General features: G+C 42.9%; 1 protein-coding gene across 1 annotated transcript in view; it reads left to right on the top strand.

Moving 5' to 3' along the window:
- Positions 1-19,537, top strand: part of TM9SF2 (transmembrane 9 superfamily member 2) — a 313,007-nt gene that overhangs the window by 131,829 nt on the left and 161,641 nt on the right. Inside the window, exons 10-11 of the mRNA XM_069205078.1 lie at positions 2,504-2,636; positions 18,122-18,241. Of these exons, the coding sequence (XP_069061179.1) occupies positions 2,504-2,636; positions 18,122-18,241 (253 nt within the window). The remainder of the gene's footprint in view (positions 1-2,503; positions 2,637-18,121; positions 18,242-19,537) is intronic.

Genomic DNA, 19,537 nt, shown 5'->3' with positions numbered 1-19,537 from the left:
AATATTTGGGAAGTAGTAATGTGGTCTTCATTACACACACATTTATGGAGCATTCATCTATATGGATTCAGATTCCAGAAAAGAAGCACATTTTGCGAGATCAGTCCAAGTTGTGCTTCTTAGTTCATCCCTCTTAATAATTGTCATTACTTTGTGAGACCTCCACTCCAAGGATGAGGAAACCGTGGGGACAAATTAATTAGTTACTTACCTCTGGTAACACTTTTTTGTTGTTGCAGATACTGTATCTTCCAAGAGATTTCTTCTTGCCCTCCTGCGTTCCGTCTTTTAGATATGTTTCACATTTCATAGAATAATCTCTACTTTATCACGTTATGTAGCTAAGTATTCTTTATTCTTATTACTTCTGTGGAGCGTGGAATATCAGAAACGGGTGGCATGTTCATTGACCCTATGTCATATGTAGTGAATGGGACGAGATCCAAAGTTGAAACCTGCCACAGAGTGCCAAATTCAAGCTATTGCTGAATAAAATAAAAAAAGCTGATTCTCTGTGTCTCCCACAAAAGATTCAACAATGAGGAATATGTGGAAAGATAAGTATCCACTAGAAAATTAGTATCTACATTTTCCTTTGGAGCACAATTAAATCACAATTTGTAGACATTAAAGGAGGTTACGACTAGTGTGAGCTTACTTGTTCTTACATTACCAGCAAATTATTTTTATATTTGCCAGTCACTCCAGCTGCCACAGAAGCCAAAACCCAGTACATCTGCCCAGTGAGGAGCAGTTGCTGCAGCCAAAACTGCATTGTAGGGTGGAAAACCAGACCACAGGGACTGCTTCTTAGCTGCTTTGATGTAGATTATTTATCTTGCCCACAAAATGTCCATGGGACAGTGGGAGTGGAGGCACTCTGGGAAAGTTATTAAGAGTAACTTTAAGCCCTTTGACCCTTACAGTTTATTTAGTTTTATCATTCTGTAGCTGGTCTTTCTAGTTTTGGGTCTCTTTTCCTATCTGGATGTTCAGCCATCCCTCTTCTAGACCAGCTATTTTCTGGTGGAGAAGATGGGCATAGTAGAAGCATGCAACCAACCTGTGGCTTGCACTACTTAATCAAATGTCTGTGTAAGGATAAGGTCAAGATGATAACTTGAGTTCAGGTGATCAGGTTTTAGAACTTCTGGATGGCTGGTGTATCTGTATTGGGGCTCAGCGTAATCATTTTTTCACAGGTGTAATTTCTCATAAATCCTGATTCTTTGGCTGTGTGTATGATGGGTAATTTCTGTTTTCTTTAAGTTGATCCTTTAATTTTCCCCTTGTGAGATTGACTCAAGTAGACCATGTGTCTCTGAAAACGTGAAATTGGAGGTGTGCTGCAGTTGCATGCGCTGCCGTACTAGAAACATTCACCACATGACATAAGAAATTGAAGGGACTCCATATCCGGGGGCTCCTATCCTGGTATACTTTTGTACGCGAGCAGATACCTCCAGTATGTTTTGTATGCAGACAATCACCTATGGGTAATATTTGAAAAAATATGTTTTTCTTTCTGTAATAATGCATGTTAAGCTGGGAGGAAATTATATAAATCTGCTCATCTCATATCTGGAAGTCTGGGGATGTGCATTTTAACATCATTATATAACATTGTCATTGGCGGTTCCTCAAGTTCATCATTGTTGGAAAACCGATTCACCTTGCAACTTTTCTAGCTTAACATGGTAAACCATAGAATTCAAAAAGGTGATGGCGGTGGCTACCACACTTATCACGTTTGGTAGTAGATGCATCCTTTGTCCCCTCTCCCCCTTCACACACATGACCCAGGAGGCAGACTTCTACCTTCTCCGGTCAGTACTTAATGACCTAATGAACAGAGCAAGCCACTTCAGCGTCTGCTAATAGGCAATGTATGTGGAGGAATGTGATACCTATATAGATACCAATCTTTGATTTTCTTAATCCAATCAATGTATGGCATCATTCTTCAACTGATATGGGGAAATGACAGGGCCACATTACTGTAGCAGGTTATTTCAGTTGTTGTGAATGGCAGATCACTAAGCAGACTCACCACTTTTATTTAAATGATGAAAGGGATGTGTTTCCACAAAAATTAAACCATTAGCTGACAAGGATACATTTATTACATTATATATTTTTATATATATATATATATATATATATATATATATATATATATATATATATATATATATATATATATATATATATATTCTGATAAAGCTAATTAAAATAAGCATAGGTCTATGTCCATGTTACCATATGATTTGATCAACGGTCCCTTGACGTGTAGTCATGTACTTAAAATATAATTTGCTTGCATTTCCAAGCTGCATATTGGCATGTTTATTTTGATAATTCAGACTCCTCATTTACATATGTGTGTCAGTAAATGTAGTTATTCTGGTGACATCATACACAATATCCAATGCCCTGCTCACGTTACTATCACTACTGCACTTTGTTCAACCTGCATCAAATATATAATTTGTTCCGGTTCTAGGAAGATGCCCAGGAAGAATTTGGATGGAAGCTGGTTCATGGTGATATCTTCAGGCCACCCAGAAAAGGAATGCTGCTGTCTGTTTTCTTGGGTTCTGGTACCCAAATCTTAATTATGACTTTAATAACGCTCTGTAAGTATTCTAAGCAGAAATATACATCACTGTTCATTAACAATCTTCCAGTGTGAAAGTTAATATAATTTCCGTATTTTACATAATTGTGTTTCTGTAGAGCAGATATGTAACAGTAAATCCTTTTTGAAATTGCTGTAGAGCGCTGGCAAAGGACCACACTGTTTTTACTCATTTAAAGCATTCCATTTCATGTTTTGGGTAATGGGAGTAATTGGGGCTTTGGGGTAGACACAGTCAGGTGCTAGATTACTATTATTAGATGTGTGCTTTACAGCCTGCCTGGATGTTATTTACCAATAGAAAAAAAATATGTTGCATCTAGGCAGAAAGCTACTTTATATGGCAGATTTGTTATAGTGCACCTCCTTGTCCACATGTTGCCTCCCTAATTCGGTTCACTTTCACTGGGATTACTGTCTTTGTAAAACATTGGGAAAACAAATTTGACAATTGTTTCACTCGAGAAAGATTAGGGTCCATTTTACAAACAGAATGTGTGCAGTTTTGTGAATAATAGCTGAAGTGACTATACTTTGTGTACTAGAGGAGCTCTGACTGTTGACAAAGATCTTAAAAAGAACCTCCAGTTTCACACAGGCTCATTGCTCATGAAGGACTACTTAAAACCATTTTTAAATGCTTTCCCTACTTGCTCATTTACTTACGGCACATCTAAACTGTGTCCCTTGTAAGAGACCTTTTAGAAAGTAGTTATAGCCGCGCAGATATGCATGAGCTTCAGTCGCTTGATGAAAGATGTCTGTGGGGTGGAAACGATCAGTTACTTGGGCTTTCTAATTTTTTACGCCCTCCTCCCAGGACTCTTGCACTAAGCAGCATAGAGTAGGCAGTATTTGGAGAACAGTTAAATACGATTCGATAAATCGAAGCCTTGGTGAATAGAGTTTTAACATGTCACTTTAAAGCAGCCAGCCTCTGGAGAGAACCTAGAATATGCATTGTCAGATATCATTAACTCTTTGTGTCTGTGGAGAAAGAAGACCTTAGTAATGGCTTGTCCAGTTTCCACCTCCTTCTGAAAGCATGATTTGACTCTGTGTTTGCTCTGTGTTTTGATTATTGCCATATTCTAAAACGTTTAAGATAAGATGCATTATCTTTGTGCTTCTCTCTTCAACTGAATTTGCCTCAACTGTATATTCTTTGCATTGTGTATTCTTTGCTTTCCTATCAGTGAAACTGTTCAGTGTAAGATCTGTGAGAAAGTGCCACATCAGAAGTACAAGGACAGAAATGTATGTTCGATGGCATCTGTCGCTGTAGATACACATGGTATGCATGAGCTCGCCATCTGGTGTTGGGTCGGAGTGTTACAAGTTGTTTTTCTTCGAAGAAGTGTTTTCGAGTCACGGGACCGAGTGACTCCTCCTTCTGTGCTCATTGCGCATGGGCGTCGACTCCATCTTCGATTGTTTTCTTTCCGCCATCGGGTTCGGACGTGTTCCTGTCGCTCCGGGTTTCGGAACGGAAAGATAGCTGAAAACGGAAGATTTTCGACGGTATCGTTGCGATCCGGTTCGAGATAGACACATACAACGACGCGTTGAACATCGAAGCGCTTCGGTGCCCTTCGGGGTAGATTTCGGCACCCCGTCGGGGCCTAGTCGGCCCGACCGCGTGGAGAACAACGCCGATGGAACGGACCCCGTTTCGATTCTGCCCCGAATGCCACAACAAATATCCTTATACAGACCTACACTCGGTCTGTAACCTGTGCCTGTCACCCGAGCACAGCGAAGAATCCTGTGAGGCCTGTCGGGCGTTCCGGTCCCGAAAAACTCTGCGCGACCGTCGAGCGAGAAGACTGCAGATGGCGTCCACGCCAAAGGAGCGTCGACAGTTCGAGACAGAAGAGGAACAGGAGGAATCCTTTTCCATCCAGGATTCAGACTCCGACGAGCTAGACTCTACAAAAACTGTGAGTAAGACGTCGAGATCAGAACTTGAAAAAGGAAAGAAGGCCCAGGGGACGCCACTGCCAACCGGCCATGGCTCCACCCAAATTCTCGGTGACCAACAATCGGCACCGAAAAAGGCCCATTCAGTGTCGAGATCGTCCGACTTCGGTCGAGACACCGGCACGCAGCCTCCTCGGGACCGAGAAAGTGCTAAACAGAAGCATCGACACCGAGAGTTCGGTGTCGACACGGATCGACGCCGAGACAGTGGCGCCGAAGACCATAGAGGCCAAGAATTTTCGGCACAGAAAAAGAGGAAGGTTACCTCGGAGCCGAAAAAACAATCAACAGGGTTTTCGGAGCCGAAAAAAGCGACATCAGACCCTGTTTCAGGCTCCTATACTGAAGAGCATTCTATGTCTTCACAAATGAAGAAACATAGATTTGAACAAGAACTGCAATCCACTGACGTGGATCACACGCAAAAGCGTATCTTTATTCAGCAGGGGACTGGGAAGATCAGTACCCTTCCACCTGTCAAACGAAAGAGAACGCTTCAGTTTACTCCTCAGCAACAAACAGCACAAAAGGTAACACCTCCTCCCTCGCCTCCACCTGTAACTCCGGCTTCACCAACTTACACCCCGTCACATTCGCCAGCTCACACCGCCATGAGCCACGATGACCAAGATCAGGATGCGTGGGACTTGTACGACGCACCAGTGTCTGATAACAGCCCAGACACATACCCAACTAGGCCATCACCACCGGAAGACAGCACAGCCTACTCACAAGTGGTGGCTAGAGCAGCACTATTCCATAATGTGGAACTACACTCTGAACAAGTAGAGGATGATTTTTTATTTAACACCCTCTCTTCAACCCACAGCTCCTACCAAAGCCTGCCGATGCTCCCAGGCATGCTACGCCATGCAAAGGACATTTTCAAGGAGCCAGTTAAAAGTAGGGCAGTGACGCCTAGGGTGGACAAAAAGTATAAGGCGCCTCCTACGGACCCTGTATTCATCACCTCTCAGCTGCCACCAGATTCTGTGGTGGTAGGGGCTGCCAGAAAACGGGCAAATTCACACACTTCTGGGGATGCACCTCCCCCAGATAAAGAAAGCAGGAAGTTCGATGCAGCCGGGAAGAGGGTTGCGGTCCAAGCAGCAAACCAGTGGCGCATCGCAAATTCACAAGCGCTGCTAGCGCGATACGACAGAGCCCACTGGGATGAGATGCAGCATCTCATTGAACATCTCCCAAAAGATCTGCAAAAAAGAGCAAAACAGGTTGTTGAGGAGGGTCAAAACATTTCCAACAATCAAATACGCTCCTCCATGGATGCAGCAGACACGGCCGCAAGGACCATTAATACGTCGGTTACCATCCGTAGGCACGCATGGCTCAGAACGTCTGGATTCAAGCCAGAAATTCAGCAGGCAGTGCTTAACATGCCAGTAAATGAAAAATTTCTGTTCGGTCCGGAGGTCGACACAGCCATAGAAAAGCTCAAGAAGGACACTGACACTGCCAAGGCCATGGGCGCACTCTACTCCCCGCAGAGCAGAGGATCTTATAACACCTTCCGCAAAACACCTTTTAGAGGAGGGTTTCGGGGTCAGGCCACACAAGCTAGCACCTCACAGTCCGCACCGCCCACCTACCAGGGACAGTACAGGGGAGGTTTTCGGGGCCAGTATAGAGGGGGGCAATTCCCTAGGAATAGGGGAAGATTTCAAAGCCCCAAAACCACTACCAACAAGCAGTGACTCACACGTGACTCACCCCTCCCACACAACACCAGTGGGGGGGAGGATACGTCAATATTACGAAGCATGGGACAAAATAACTACAGACACATGGGTCCTAGCAATTATCCAACATGGTTATTGCATAGAATTTCTGCAATTCCCTCCAGACATACCACCAAAATCACAAAATTTATCAAAATACCATTCACAGCTTCTAGAGATAGAAGTTCAAGCACTACTGCAAAAAAATGCAACAGAATTAGTACCAAGCACACAAATAAACACAGGAGTTTATTCACTGTACTTCTTGATACCAAAAAAGGACGAAACACTGAGACCAATTCTAGACCTCAGAGTAGTAAACACATTCATCAAATCAGACCACTTTCACATGGTCACACTACAAGAAGTGTTACCATTGCTCAAAAAACACAACTACATGACAACCCTAGACCTCAAGGACGCATATTTCCATATACCAATACATCAATCACACAGGAAATATCTAAGGTTTGTATTCAAAGGAATACATTACCAATTCAAAGTATTGCCTTTTGGTTTAACAACCGCTCCAAGAGTATTCACAAAATGCCTAGCAGTAGTCGCTGCACACATCAGAAGGCAGCAAATACATGTGTTCCCGTATCTAGACGACTGGCTAATCAAAACCAGTTCGCTCACACAATGCTCAAACCACACAAATCAAGTCATACAAACCCTCTACAAACTAGGGTTCACCGTCAACTTTGCAAAATCAAACATTCTGCCAAGCAAAGTACAGCAATATCTAGGAGCCATAATAGACACGACAAAAGGAGTAGCAACGCCAACTCCACAAAGGATCCACAATTTCAACAGGGTCATTCAACACATGTCTCCAAACCAAACAATACAAGCAAGAACAATACTACAGCTCCTAGGCATGATGTCCTCATGCATAGCCATTGTCCCAAACGCAAGACTGCACATGAGGCCCTTACAACAGTGCCTAGCCTCACAGTGGTCTCAAGCACAGGGTCACCTTCTAGATCTGGTGTTGCTAGACCGCCAAACTTACCTCTCGCTTCTATGGTGGAACAGTATAAATTTAAACATAGGGCGGCCTTTCCAAGACCCAGTGCCACAGTACGTAATAACAACAGATGCTTCCATGACAGGGTGGGGAGAACATCTCAATCAACACAACATAAGAGGACAATGGAACATACATCAAACAAAACTGCATATAAATCATCTAGAATTATTAGCAGTTTTTCAAGCACTAAAAGCTTTCCAACCAATCATAACCCACAAATACATCCTTGTCAAAACAGACAACATGACAACGATGTATTATCTAAACAAACAAGGAGGAACACATTCAACGCAGTTAAGCTTGTTAGCTCAAAAAATATGGAAGTGGGCAATCCACCATCAAATTGGTCTAATAGCACAGTTTATTCCGGGGATCCAGAATCAGCTGGCAGACAATCTCTCTCGAGATCACCAGCAAGTCCACGAATGGGAAATCCACCCACAGATTCTGAACACCTACTTCACACTCTGGGGAACACCACAAATAGACTTATTTGCAACAAAAGAGAACGCAAAATGCCAAAACTTCGCGTCCAGATACCCACACAAGCAATCCCAAGGCAATGCCCTATGGATGAACTGGTCAGGAATATTTGCTTACGCTTTTCCTCCTCTCCCTCTCCTTCCTTACCTAGTAAACAAATTGAGTCAAAACAAACTCAAACTCATTTTAATAGCACCAACTTGGGCAAGACAACCCTGGTACACAACACTGCTAGATCTGTCTGTAGTACCACACATCAAACTGCCCAACAAACCAGATCTGTTAACGCAACACAACCAACAGATCAGACACCCGGACCCAGCATCGCTGAATCTAGCAATCTGGCTCCTGAAATCCTAGAATTCGGACACTTACAACTTAGCCAAGAGTGTATGGAAGTCATAAAGCAGGCCAGAAGGCCATCCACTAGACACTGCTACGCAAGTAAATGGAAAAGATTTGTTTGGTACTGCCATCATAATCAGATACAACCACTAGACGCAACTCCAAAACATATAGTAAATTACTTGCTCCATTTACAAAAAGCAAAGCTAGCCTTCTCTTCTATTAAAATACACCTTGCAGCAATATCTGCATACCTGCAAACTACCTATTCAACTTCCTTGTATAGGATACCAGTTATCAAAGCATTCATAGAAGGGCTTAAAAGAATTATACCACCAAGAACACCACCTGTTCCTTCATGGAACCTAAACGTGGTTCTAACAAGACTCATGGGCCCACCTTTCGAACCCATGCACTCTTGCGGAATACAATTCCTAACCTGGAAAGTTGCCTTTCTCATCGCCATTACATCTCTAAGAAGAGTAAGTGAAATTCAAGCGTTCACAACACAAGAGCCTTTTATACAAATACATAAAAATAAGGTCGTCCTACGACCTAATCCAAAATTTTTACCAAAAGTTATTTCACCATTCCATCTAAATCAAACGGTAGAACTACCAGTTTTTTTCCCACAGCCAGATTCTGTGGCTGAAAGAGCACTACATACATTAGATGTCAAGAGAGCATTAATGTACTACATTGACAGAACAAAAAACATCAGAAAAACTAAACAGCTATTTATTGCATTCCAAAAACCTCATGCAGGTAACCCAATATCAAAACAAGGTATAGCCAGATGGATAGTTAAATGCATCCAAATCTGCTACCTTAAAGCAAAAAGACAACTGCCCATTACTCCCAGGGCACATTCAACAAGGAAAAAAGGTGCTTCAATGGCCTTTTTAGGAAACATCCCAATGCAGGAAATATGTAAGGCAGCCACTTGGTCTACGCCTCACACATTCACCAAACACTACTGTATAGATGTGCTATCCGCACAACAAGCTACAGTAGGTCAAGCTGTATTAAGAACTCTATTTCAGACAACTTCTACTCCTACAGGCTAAACCACCGCTTATGGGGAACTAACTGCTTACTAGTCTATGCATACCATGTGTATCTACAGCGACAGATGCCATCGAACTGAAAATGTCACTTACCCAGTGTACATCTGTTCGTGGCATCAGTCGCTGAAATTCACATGGACCCACCCACCTCCCCGGAAGCCTGTAGCAGTTCAGAAGTTACCTTCAATTTTGTACATTTGTATATATATTATTTAATCCTTTAATAGGTACATACTTACATTTTTCATTGCGCGGGCACTATTACTATAGTACAACTCCTACCTCACCCTCTGCGGGGAAAACAATCGAAGATGGAGTCGACGCCCATGCGCAATGAGCACAGAAGGAGGAGTCACTCGGTCCCGTGACTCGAAAACACTTCTTCGAAGAAAAACAACTTGTAACACTCCGACCCAACACCAGATGGCGAGCTCATGCATACCATGTGAATCTCAGCGACTGATGCCACGAACAGATGTACACTGGGTAAGTGACATTTTCATTTGCCTGTGTGCCAAGCTTGGCCTGCCTACAAAAAAGTACTGTCGCTCTGATTTAAGAGTCCCACTGCAGCAACTGAGCCAGAGTGAATGGGGGTGACAGGCCTGCATTTCTGACCCTGTTGGTAACCACTCTGACTTCTTAAGGGGACCTTACAAGCCGGAGTGCAATCATTGCCATTCCCATTTATTGTCAGGAGCCACATTGCTGCCTAGCTTTGTGTCAACATGTTTTCGGAGTTTCAGCTTGAGGTTACTGCTATGTTGAAAGTAGAAAGGCCATTCCTCAGTCAGGGTAGTAATTTTGAGGTGTTGCAGTCCAAATGTTAGTTGTTCCAGTGGGTTCCTTCTGAAGTTGTAATGCCACCAGGGCCTAAGGTCCATCTTCCCAAGGCTGCCCTCGCTCAATGAAAAAGAGGGCAAATCATTTTCATCCCAGAAAGAAGTGTGCTGTAGAAAAGGATGTCAGTGTGAGCAGTCTTACTCCAGGAAAAAAGAAATACCTCTTGTAGAGGACACGATCTCAGGAGAACACCTCAAATAAAGCTTTTATCATCAGCAGTGGTCTCTTCAAACCCTAGAAGTGGAAAAAAGTCCGTAAGTGCTACCTTGTCAATACTAGATTACAAAGATCGAACAGTGTTTGTATCTTTGGAGTTATAGACAAAGGTTTACCTACATTTAAGCAGAACATAGCCAAACAGTTAGAAATATGCATTTCCAACTTCATATCAAAAGGCCAGCTAATGTCTTCCTGATAAAGGTCTCATTCTAGTAGTAAGGCAGCTACTCTCACAATGAATGTTCCTGTAAAAGAAGTTCCAAAATGGCCTTTTTACGGGGTCAAACAGTCTATGCCTTTGCAATAGCAGTACACTACTATCATAGTTATAACTGCAAAACAAACTTACAAGTGGTTTGGGTGTATCTGTGAAATTTATTTAACTGAAAGTTTAATTGCCCCTCAGGGATCTTCTTTTAATGGACAGTTAACATATGCTGGCTATTTGTAATGCTTGAACCCATAAAAAATGTGAAATAAGAATGCAAAATTTCTCAGAGAAAACTGGGACCGAAATGTGTCCAAATCAGAGTACAAACTATACTTATACATACTTACCATACATAACATTCGGAACGTTCCAAATGCATGTTTCTTTTAAATAAGAAATGGTGCTTTCACACATTTGTTATATCTCCCTTCCCTAGTCCTCCCTACTCTGAATGTATGGATGTCATCTTTGTGTGGTGTACGCTAGCAGGCCAGCTGTTACTTGCACGATCCTGGACAACATTTATTTGACTAAAGTAGCATTTTGCACCATTTATGGTATTGACATTAATTCACAGCAGGAGGCATTTTTTCGTTCTGTAATGTGATTGAAACTGAAATGAAAGATTTGTTTTACATGCAGCTTGATGGTGAAATCTACACTTCTTTAATCACCCTGGATTTGAGTGGTGACATAGGCTTTCAGGTGTAAATAGCACAGGAGTAGGCATTATGCAGTGTGGTATAGTTCCTAAGAGTTATGGTTGAGCTGGATTTGACTAATTAATACAAGTTAAATCCCCCAGGATCTTTCCTTCTTTGAAATGTATGTTGTGCCTCTAATCCCTGTGCCCCAGCTCTCTCTGAGCAAGGTACATCAATATAGTGAAAGTGTGTGTCACATTCCACACGGAAGAAGATATTGCTGGTTATTACCCAACCTGGGGACATATGTTAACTAAACATTTTTATTTTAATAGGACTAGCAAAGAAAAGTAGAATGCTTGGAAGTTAACTTGTGTGGCTGTAGATACAGATGCTGTGCATTATTCTGCCATCCTCTGTTTGGCTCGGAGTGCTGCAACTTCTTGTTCTTCGAGAGGGGTTTTTGAGTCACAGAATCGAGTGACTCCTTCTCTGTGCTACTGCACATGGGCAACAAGGTGTTTGTTAGATTGTTTTTTCTCCGCCGTCAGGTTCGGACGTGTTTCTGCTCGCTGTGTGTTCACTCGCTCCGGTCCAAGAGTCTTTTCCATCTGTACTTTCCATCAACTGTATTGTATTTTCGACCGTGTTTCTTACTCATAATTTACATTGACTCGGATTAAATTTCAACGCGTATTCCTCCGGGCGGTCCTCGCCCAGCCCCAGTCCTATTTTTTCGTGGCATGGAAGAATATGACACCCTAATGGAACGGACGTTGTTTAGATTTTGTCCTCTGTGCCATGCCAAATTTCTACACACAGATCACCATTGAGTGTGTAACCTCTGCCTTTCTCCAGCCCACAACGAAGCCACCTGCAACGTGTATCAATCGTTTTGGTCCAAGAAAACACTCGGGACCGAAGAGCTCGCAGGCAGGAAATGGCACACTCAACACAAGACGCACCCTGGATATTTTCGGAGATGAGCATGCAGAAGAGGAGCTGGAGCAACAAGGGTTATTCTCGGTCGAAGACACAGATTCAGACGGCAATTAGATATCGAGAGCCAGGACATCACTTTGGCGCAAGTCATGAGTAAAAAAACCTGCCCTTCCTCCTTCCACAAAGACTCACAAAAGAGGTCACCGTACCTCCACTGCCTTCGGGCCATGGTAGATCACGGAAATTTGATTTGAGTGCCCCGCCCTTGGGCTTGGCTCCAAAATTCAGATATTCTGAAGGTCAGTCTTTACAATCGGCCTCTATTACTTTGGTCCAACCGAAACACAGAGCAAAACAACACCATCTGGCCCTTCAGATTCGAATGTTCAACACAGACATAACATTTTGGCACACAAAACCACCGAATTAGACCATTCTTCAGCTTTGTTAGCCCCAACTGAACCAATTCTAGACACTATGAACGCTAAGACACAGGCAGAATTGTGGCTTCCTCCACCATTCGTGTGAAAAAGAGCCTTTCTTTTCAGGAGGCTCTAGAAACTTCATCTCCACCAAAAAAAAGTCACATAAGGAAAAGGCTTCCACTACTGCAAAAGCTGTTCCTTTACAAGAGCCTCACGAGAAACTTCCAAACAGACCGGATCTTCTTACCCAAAATCTCTATCAGATAAAGCACCCAGATCCCAATTTATTCAAACATGCAATATGGCTCCTGAAGTCACAGAGTTTGGTTACCTTCAGTTAGTGGCAGAATGTATGAATATTTTAAAACAGGCTCATAGACCAACAACTAGAGCCTGCTATGCAGCAAAATGGAAACATTTTGTTTGTTACGCATAATCTAAACACATTGATCCATTAACACCATCAGTGCAAAGACATTCTGTTGTTTGCTTCACTTGCAAAAAGCAAATCTTGCTTACGCATCAATTCAGCTACACTTTACTGCAATTGCAGCACATTTACAAAACAGACAACATACTTCAGTATTTAAACACCCCAGTCATTAAAGCTTTTATGGGAGGCCTCAAAAGAGTAATCCCACTCAGGCTACATCCAGTGCCTTTATTTAATCTTAATATGGTGCTCACTAGGCTCATGGATCCTCCATCTGAGCCTCTTTACTCCTGTCCAATACAGTTCGTTTCTTACAAAGCGTCTTTCTTAGTTGCTTAGCTCCTATTACATCTCTAAGACGTGTGTAGGAAGTTGGCTCTGTATGCACTATTTCAAAGTAAGGAATAGTATGCACAGAGTCCAAGGGTTCCCCTTAGAGGTAAGATAGTGGCAAAAAGAGATAATACTAATGCTCTATTTTGTGGTAGTGTGGTCGAGCAGTAGGCTTATCAAAGGAGTAGTGTTAAGCATTTGTTGTACATACACACAGGCAATAAATGAGGAACACACACTCAAAGACAATTCCACCCAATAGGTTTTGTTATAGAAAAATATCTTTTCTTAGTTTATTTTAAGAACCACAGGTTCAAATTCTACATGTAATATCTCATTTGAAAGGTATTGCAGGTAAGTACTTTACGGACTTTGAATCATTACATTAGCATGTGTACTTTTTACATAAAACACAATAAGCTGTTTTAAAAGTGGACACAGTGCAATTTTCACAGTTCATGGGGGAGGTAAGTTTTTGTTAGTTTTGTCATGTAAGTAAATCACTTACAAGTCTCAGGTTTGGGTCCAAGGTAGCCCACCGTTGGGGGTTCAGAGCAACCCCAAAGTTACCACACCAGCAGCTCAGGGCCGGTCAGGTGCAGAGGTCAAAGAGGTGCCCAAAACGCATAGGCTTCAATGGAGAGAAGGGGGTGCCCCGGTTCCGGTCTGCCAGCAGGTAAGTACCCGCGTCTTCGGAGGGCAGACCAGGGGGGTTTTGTAGGGCACCGGGGGGGACACAAGTCAGCACGAAAAGTACACCCTCAGCAGCGCGGGGGCGGCCGGGTGCAGTGTGCAAACATGCGAAGGGTTCTCTGTAGATTTCAATGAGAGATCAAGGGATCTCTTCAGCGGTGCAGGCAGGCAAGGGGGGGCTCCTCGGGGTAGCCACCACCTGGGCAAGGGAGAGGGCTTCCTGGGGGTCACTCCTGCACAGGAGTTCCGTTCCTTTAGGTGCTGGGGGCTGCGGGTGCAGGGTCTTTTCCAGCCGTCGGGAAATGGAGTTCAGGCAGTCGCGGTCAGGGAGAGCCTCTGCAGGCGTCGCTGTGGGGGCTCAGGGGGGACAACTTTGGTTACTCACGGTCTCGGAGTCGCCGGAGGGTCCTCCCTGAGGTGTTGGTTCTCCACCAGTCGAGTTGGGGTCGCCGGGTGCAGTGTTGCAAGTCTCACGCTTCTTGCGGGGAGTTGCAGGGGTCTTTAAATCTGCTCCTTTGAAACAAAGATGCAGTTCTTTTGGAGCAGTGCCGCTGTCCTCAGGAGGTTCTTGTCTTTCTTGAAGCGGGGCAGTCCTCAGAGGATTCAGAGGTCGCTGGTCCCTTGGAAAGCGTCGCTGGAGCAGGGTTCTTTGGAAGGCAGGAGACAGGCCGGTAGGACTGGGGCCAAAGCAGTTGGTGTCTTCTGTTCTTCCTCTGCAGGGGTTTTTCAGCTCAGTAGTCTTCTTCTTCTTGTAGGTTTCAGGAATCTAAATTCTTAGGTTCAGGGAAGCCCTTAAATACTAAATTTAAGGGCGTGTTTAGGTCTGGGGGGGTTAGTAGCCAATGGCTACTAGCCCTGAGGGTGGGTACACCCTCTTTGTACCTCCTCCCAAGGGGAGGGGGTCACATTCCTATCCCTATTGGGGGAATCCTCCTTCTACAAGATGGAGGATTTCTAAAAGTCAGAGTCACCTCAGCTCAGGACACCTTAGGGGCTGTCCTGACTGGCCAGTGACTCCTCCTTGTTTTTCTCATTATCTCTCCTGGACTTGCCTCCAAAAGTGGGGGCTGTGTCCAGGGGGCGGGCATCTCCACTAGCTGGAGTGCCCTGGGGCATTGTAACACGAAGCTTGAGCCTTTGAAGCTCACTGCTAGGTGTTACAGTTCCTGCAGGGGGGAGGTGTGAAGCACCTCCACCCAGAGCAGGCTTTGTTTCTGTCCTCAGAGAGCACAAAGGCTCTCACCGCATGAGGTCAGACACTCGTCTCTCAGCAGCAGGCTGGCACAGACCAGTCAGTCCTGCACTGAACAATTGGGTAAAATACCAGGGGGCATCTCTAAGATGCCCTCTGTGTGCATTTTTTAATAAATCCAACACTGGCATCAGTGTGGGTTTATTATTCTGAGAAGTTTGATACCAAACTTCCCAGTATTCAGTGTAGCCATTATGGAGCTGTGGAGTTCGTTTTTGACAGACTCCCAGCCCATATACTCTTATGGCTACCCTGCACTTACAATGTCCAAGGTTTTGCTTAGACACTGTAGGGGCATAGTGCTCATGCACATATGCCCTCACCTGTGGTATAGTGCACCCTGCCTTAGGGCTGTAAGGCCTACTAGAGGGGTGACTTAGCTATGCCACAGGCAGTGGGAGGTTGGCATGGCACCCTGAGGGGAGTGCCATGTCGACTTAGTCATTTTCTCCCCACCAGCACACACAAGCTGGCAAGCAGTGTGTCTGTGCTGAGTGAGGGGTCCCTAGGGTGGCATAAGACATGCTGCAGCCCTTAGAGACCTTCCCTGGCATCAGGGCCCTTGGTACCAGGGGTACCAGTTACAAGGGACTTACCTGGGTGCCAGGGTTGTGCCAATTGTGGAAACAACGGTACATTTTAGGTGAAAGAACACTGGTGCTGGGGCCTGGTTAGCAGGGTCCCAGCACACTTCTCAGTCAAGTCAGCATCAGTATCAGGCAAAAAGTGGGGGGTAACTGCAACAGGGAGCCATTTCTTTACAACGTGTTAGTGAGCTACATGCCTTAACATTCTTTCAGACACATAAGGATAAACTTGTCCTGTGTACAAACCCTAATTTTTTTCTAAAAGTGGTATCACAATTCCACATTAATCAAACTATTGAGTTATTGGTTTTCTTTCACAACTCTGACAGGAGACCTCCACACATTAGATGTACAAAGAGCTTTCATATATTATATTGGCAGAACTAAACAGTTCAGGAAAAATAAGCAGCTTTTTGTGGCTTTTTCAGAACCACGTAAAGGAAATCCTATGACAAAAAATAGCATAGCTAGATGGATAGTAAAGTGTATACAAAGATGTTACGCTAAAGCAAAAAGACAATTAAGAGTTATTCCTAAAGCATATTCCCCAAGGAAAAAAAGGCACCACAATGATATTCTTAGTGAATATGACATTTACAAAGCAGCTACTTGGTCTACGCCTCACACATTTACAAAACATTACTGCGTAGATGTTAAAGCTCGTCAGCAAGCCAATGTAGGACAGGCTGTCCTAAGAACACTTTTTTCAAAAAACTGCAACTCCCACAGGCTAGCCACCACATTTGTTTGGGAGGACTGCTTTAGTCTATGCACAGCATGTGTATCTACAGCCACACATGCCATTGACCAGAAAATCTTACCAGTAGACATCTGTTCGTGGTATGTAGTGCTGTAGATTCACATGCGCCCTCACTCCTCCTTGGAAGCCTGTGGCCGTTTCAGTTAATTTCTATTTGTATGTAGTTGTATGTATTTCATTATTCTCGCATGGGCATACTCTTTTCTGTACTTCTCCATACTCTATCTCTAACCTGCCTGCAGCAAAACAATTTAACAAAAACCTCGATGCCCTTGCGCAGTAGCACCGAGAAGGAGGAGCCACTCGATCCCGTGACTCGAGAACCTTTCTCGAGGAAAAACAAGCTGCAGCACATCGAGCCCAACACTAGACTGCAGAATAAAGCACATCATGTGAATCTACAGCACTGCACGCTAAGAACAGATGTCTACTGGTAAGTAAAATGTTCCTTTCTGTGATCTTATAGGTATATGTGCCTTTCAGTGTGATCAAAAATATATTTTCCCAAACCGGTTTTATTGAGAATGCCCTGTATTTGTAAAGTAGTTATGTGATTTTTCCTTGAACTCTAAATTCTTCTTTGTAAGAAACCTATTGGTTTTAAATTGAATTATTGAAAGACTTGCCTGTATTATAAACTTAGTGAGCATGTATCTCAAAATAGTGGCATAGATTATCCATATTATCAGGGTATTCAATGGAAGTATATACATTTGTGTTCGATTTTTATGCAATAAAGTGGGAGAAAAATCACGATTTGACTCTAATTCTGTCAGGCTGTTTTAATTTATATTGTATATTTTTCTGGAAGCCCATAATTGATGCTTGATTTGGCTAAGAATCGGATTATTTCACCAGCACCTTTTTGTAAGCCCAGAAGATCATTTAGCTCTTCACAACCAGTTTGTAGGGCAAAGAACTGTTTACGTATCATTTGTAAAATATTTCACTTGATTGCAATTGTGATAATATCTACAAGGGCTCTACACGGAAGATAGGCAGACTAGTACTTCAAGGGTTATGGGTGTGTGTTAATAGCACCTGTGATTGAAGAAACAGAGGTAGGAAAGTGGAAACTTGAAAGTGAGTGTGAACATGCATGTAAATTAAGGAACATTACATATATAGTATTTCAGGTGATAGCATGATGAAGAATACAAGGCCCAACAACACCTTTTCTGTGCACTGCAGGTTGTTTGTAGCTAATCCCTCCATATGCAAATACTCAACATAGCATAATTCTGTGTATGCCATGTTAGTAACATTATTATTATATAAAGGTACAGTCCTACCCATTGTTCAGTAGCTTGAGATGCATTTGTTATCAGGTACAATTATTGCCTATATCAATTACCATTAATTGATAAAGCAGAAGCACTGTTAGTGTGTATCTGACTGCATGCTGACTAATTTATTATGTATGATTTGTTATTTTTTTAACTGGAGTAGGTGGAAAGTACATTTTACTTTTTTTTTTTTTTTTTCTCGTAATTATAGTTTTTGCCTGCTTGGGATTTTTGTCACCTGCAAACAGAGGAGCCTTGATGACATGTGCAGTAGTCCTGTGGGTACTGCTTGGAACTCCTGCAGGATATGTTGCTGCAAGATTCTACAAATGTAAGTAGGAGGATTTGTTGTGCGTAGATTAAAGTTCAAATTGAGTGAGGTTTCTTTCAGGTTTTTTTTTTTTATTTAATTTTCCTCCAAAGGATTAAAATCCCATATAAAGGTAGCAATTCATCTTTATTTTCAGCAGCTACACAACTGGAAATGTTGTGCAAAGTGATGCAATGCTACACTCAGTAAGCTTCTTTAACTTGATTATGACCTTTGACACAGTCCAGATCTATCCAAGAGAGTTACGAAGTCACAGCAATTTAAAAGCTGTTTACTTCTTAAGCAGTGGCACGTTTGGTTTTACAATGCAGTATGCATGGACTTGTGGATGACCTGGAGTGAGTTCAAAATCAGACTTCTTAGCTAGCCTTCCATGTTTTAACTCTACTTAATGAAACTTCCATTTAATGCTGTCTGTAATTTGGAGTCCTACAGTATCTGTAATCACAGTGATGCATTTTAGTTATCGTCTTTCCACATGCCCCTCTAACACATGTCTAAGTATGTACAAGAGCAGTTTCAAATGTCCAGAGGGGATGTACAGCACCATAGAAACCACCAAAAGACTGTAATTTGTGGTTGGAAACCTAGGCCCTGTGGTCGTTAGTGCCTCCCCCTCAAAGTTAAACGTGCTTTGCCGGCATGTTACATAACGGATAGGCTGCAGTCCTAACTTGATTTCCATGTAGAGGAACACTTTGATGAACACAAACGAGCCCCCAAGGACTCGCACTGTTAGATGTAGCACCCTATAAAGTTATAGTGCCCATCAATTCAAAATCATTTTCCCCAGCACATGCCCCTAGATGTGGTAATTGGTGGCCAACCGTTTCCATCATTGGCTACAATCACTCCAGGTTATTAGGATTATATTGAACTATGTGAAAGAGTTTCCTCTAGATTCACGGTATTTAAAGGTATATTGTTCAGACTTCATGAAAACTATGGTTGAACTGGTGTACCACCACAACAGCATCAATGATTGGCATATCCAGTAATATTTTTTAATGAAAAAAGTCAGCATGTACATTTGTAAAGACTTATTTTTCCTTACATAATATCTAAGCAAGCATACTGCACGTTATTAAATTAATCTCAGTATTCTAACACAGGCGATTGTGATCATTCGTTGAAGCAGTTTTGGGGCACCAACAAACTAACTTCTCACATGATTTTATAAGTAAGGGTTCTTTCCTATGGGGTTCTGTCTAAATTTATATAAGGTTAGAAGATATTTCAGTGAAGTCTTCTACATTTCTTAAAAGATCATGGCCTAGTTTTTTTCTTCCAAGCTAA

Source organism: Pleurodeles waltl, chromosome 8 (assembly GCF_031143425.1).
Source record: "Pleurodeles waltl isolate 20211129_DDA chromosome 8, aPleWal1.hap1.20221129, whole genome shotgun sequence".
In the NCBI taxonomy this organism is placed as follows: Eukaryota; Metazoa; Chordata; class Amphibia; order Caudata; family Salamandridae; genus Pleurodeles; species Pleurodeles waltl.
The sequence above is the reverse complement of the archived record's forward strand: the minus strand, read 5'-3'. Positions and strand labels throughout refer to the sequence as shown.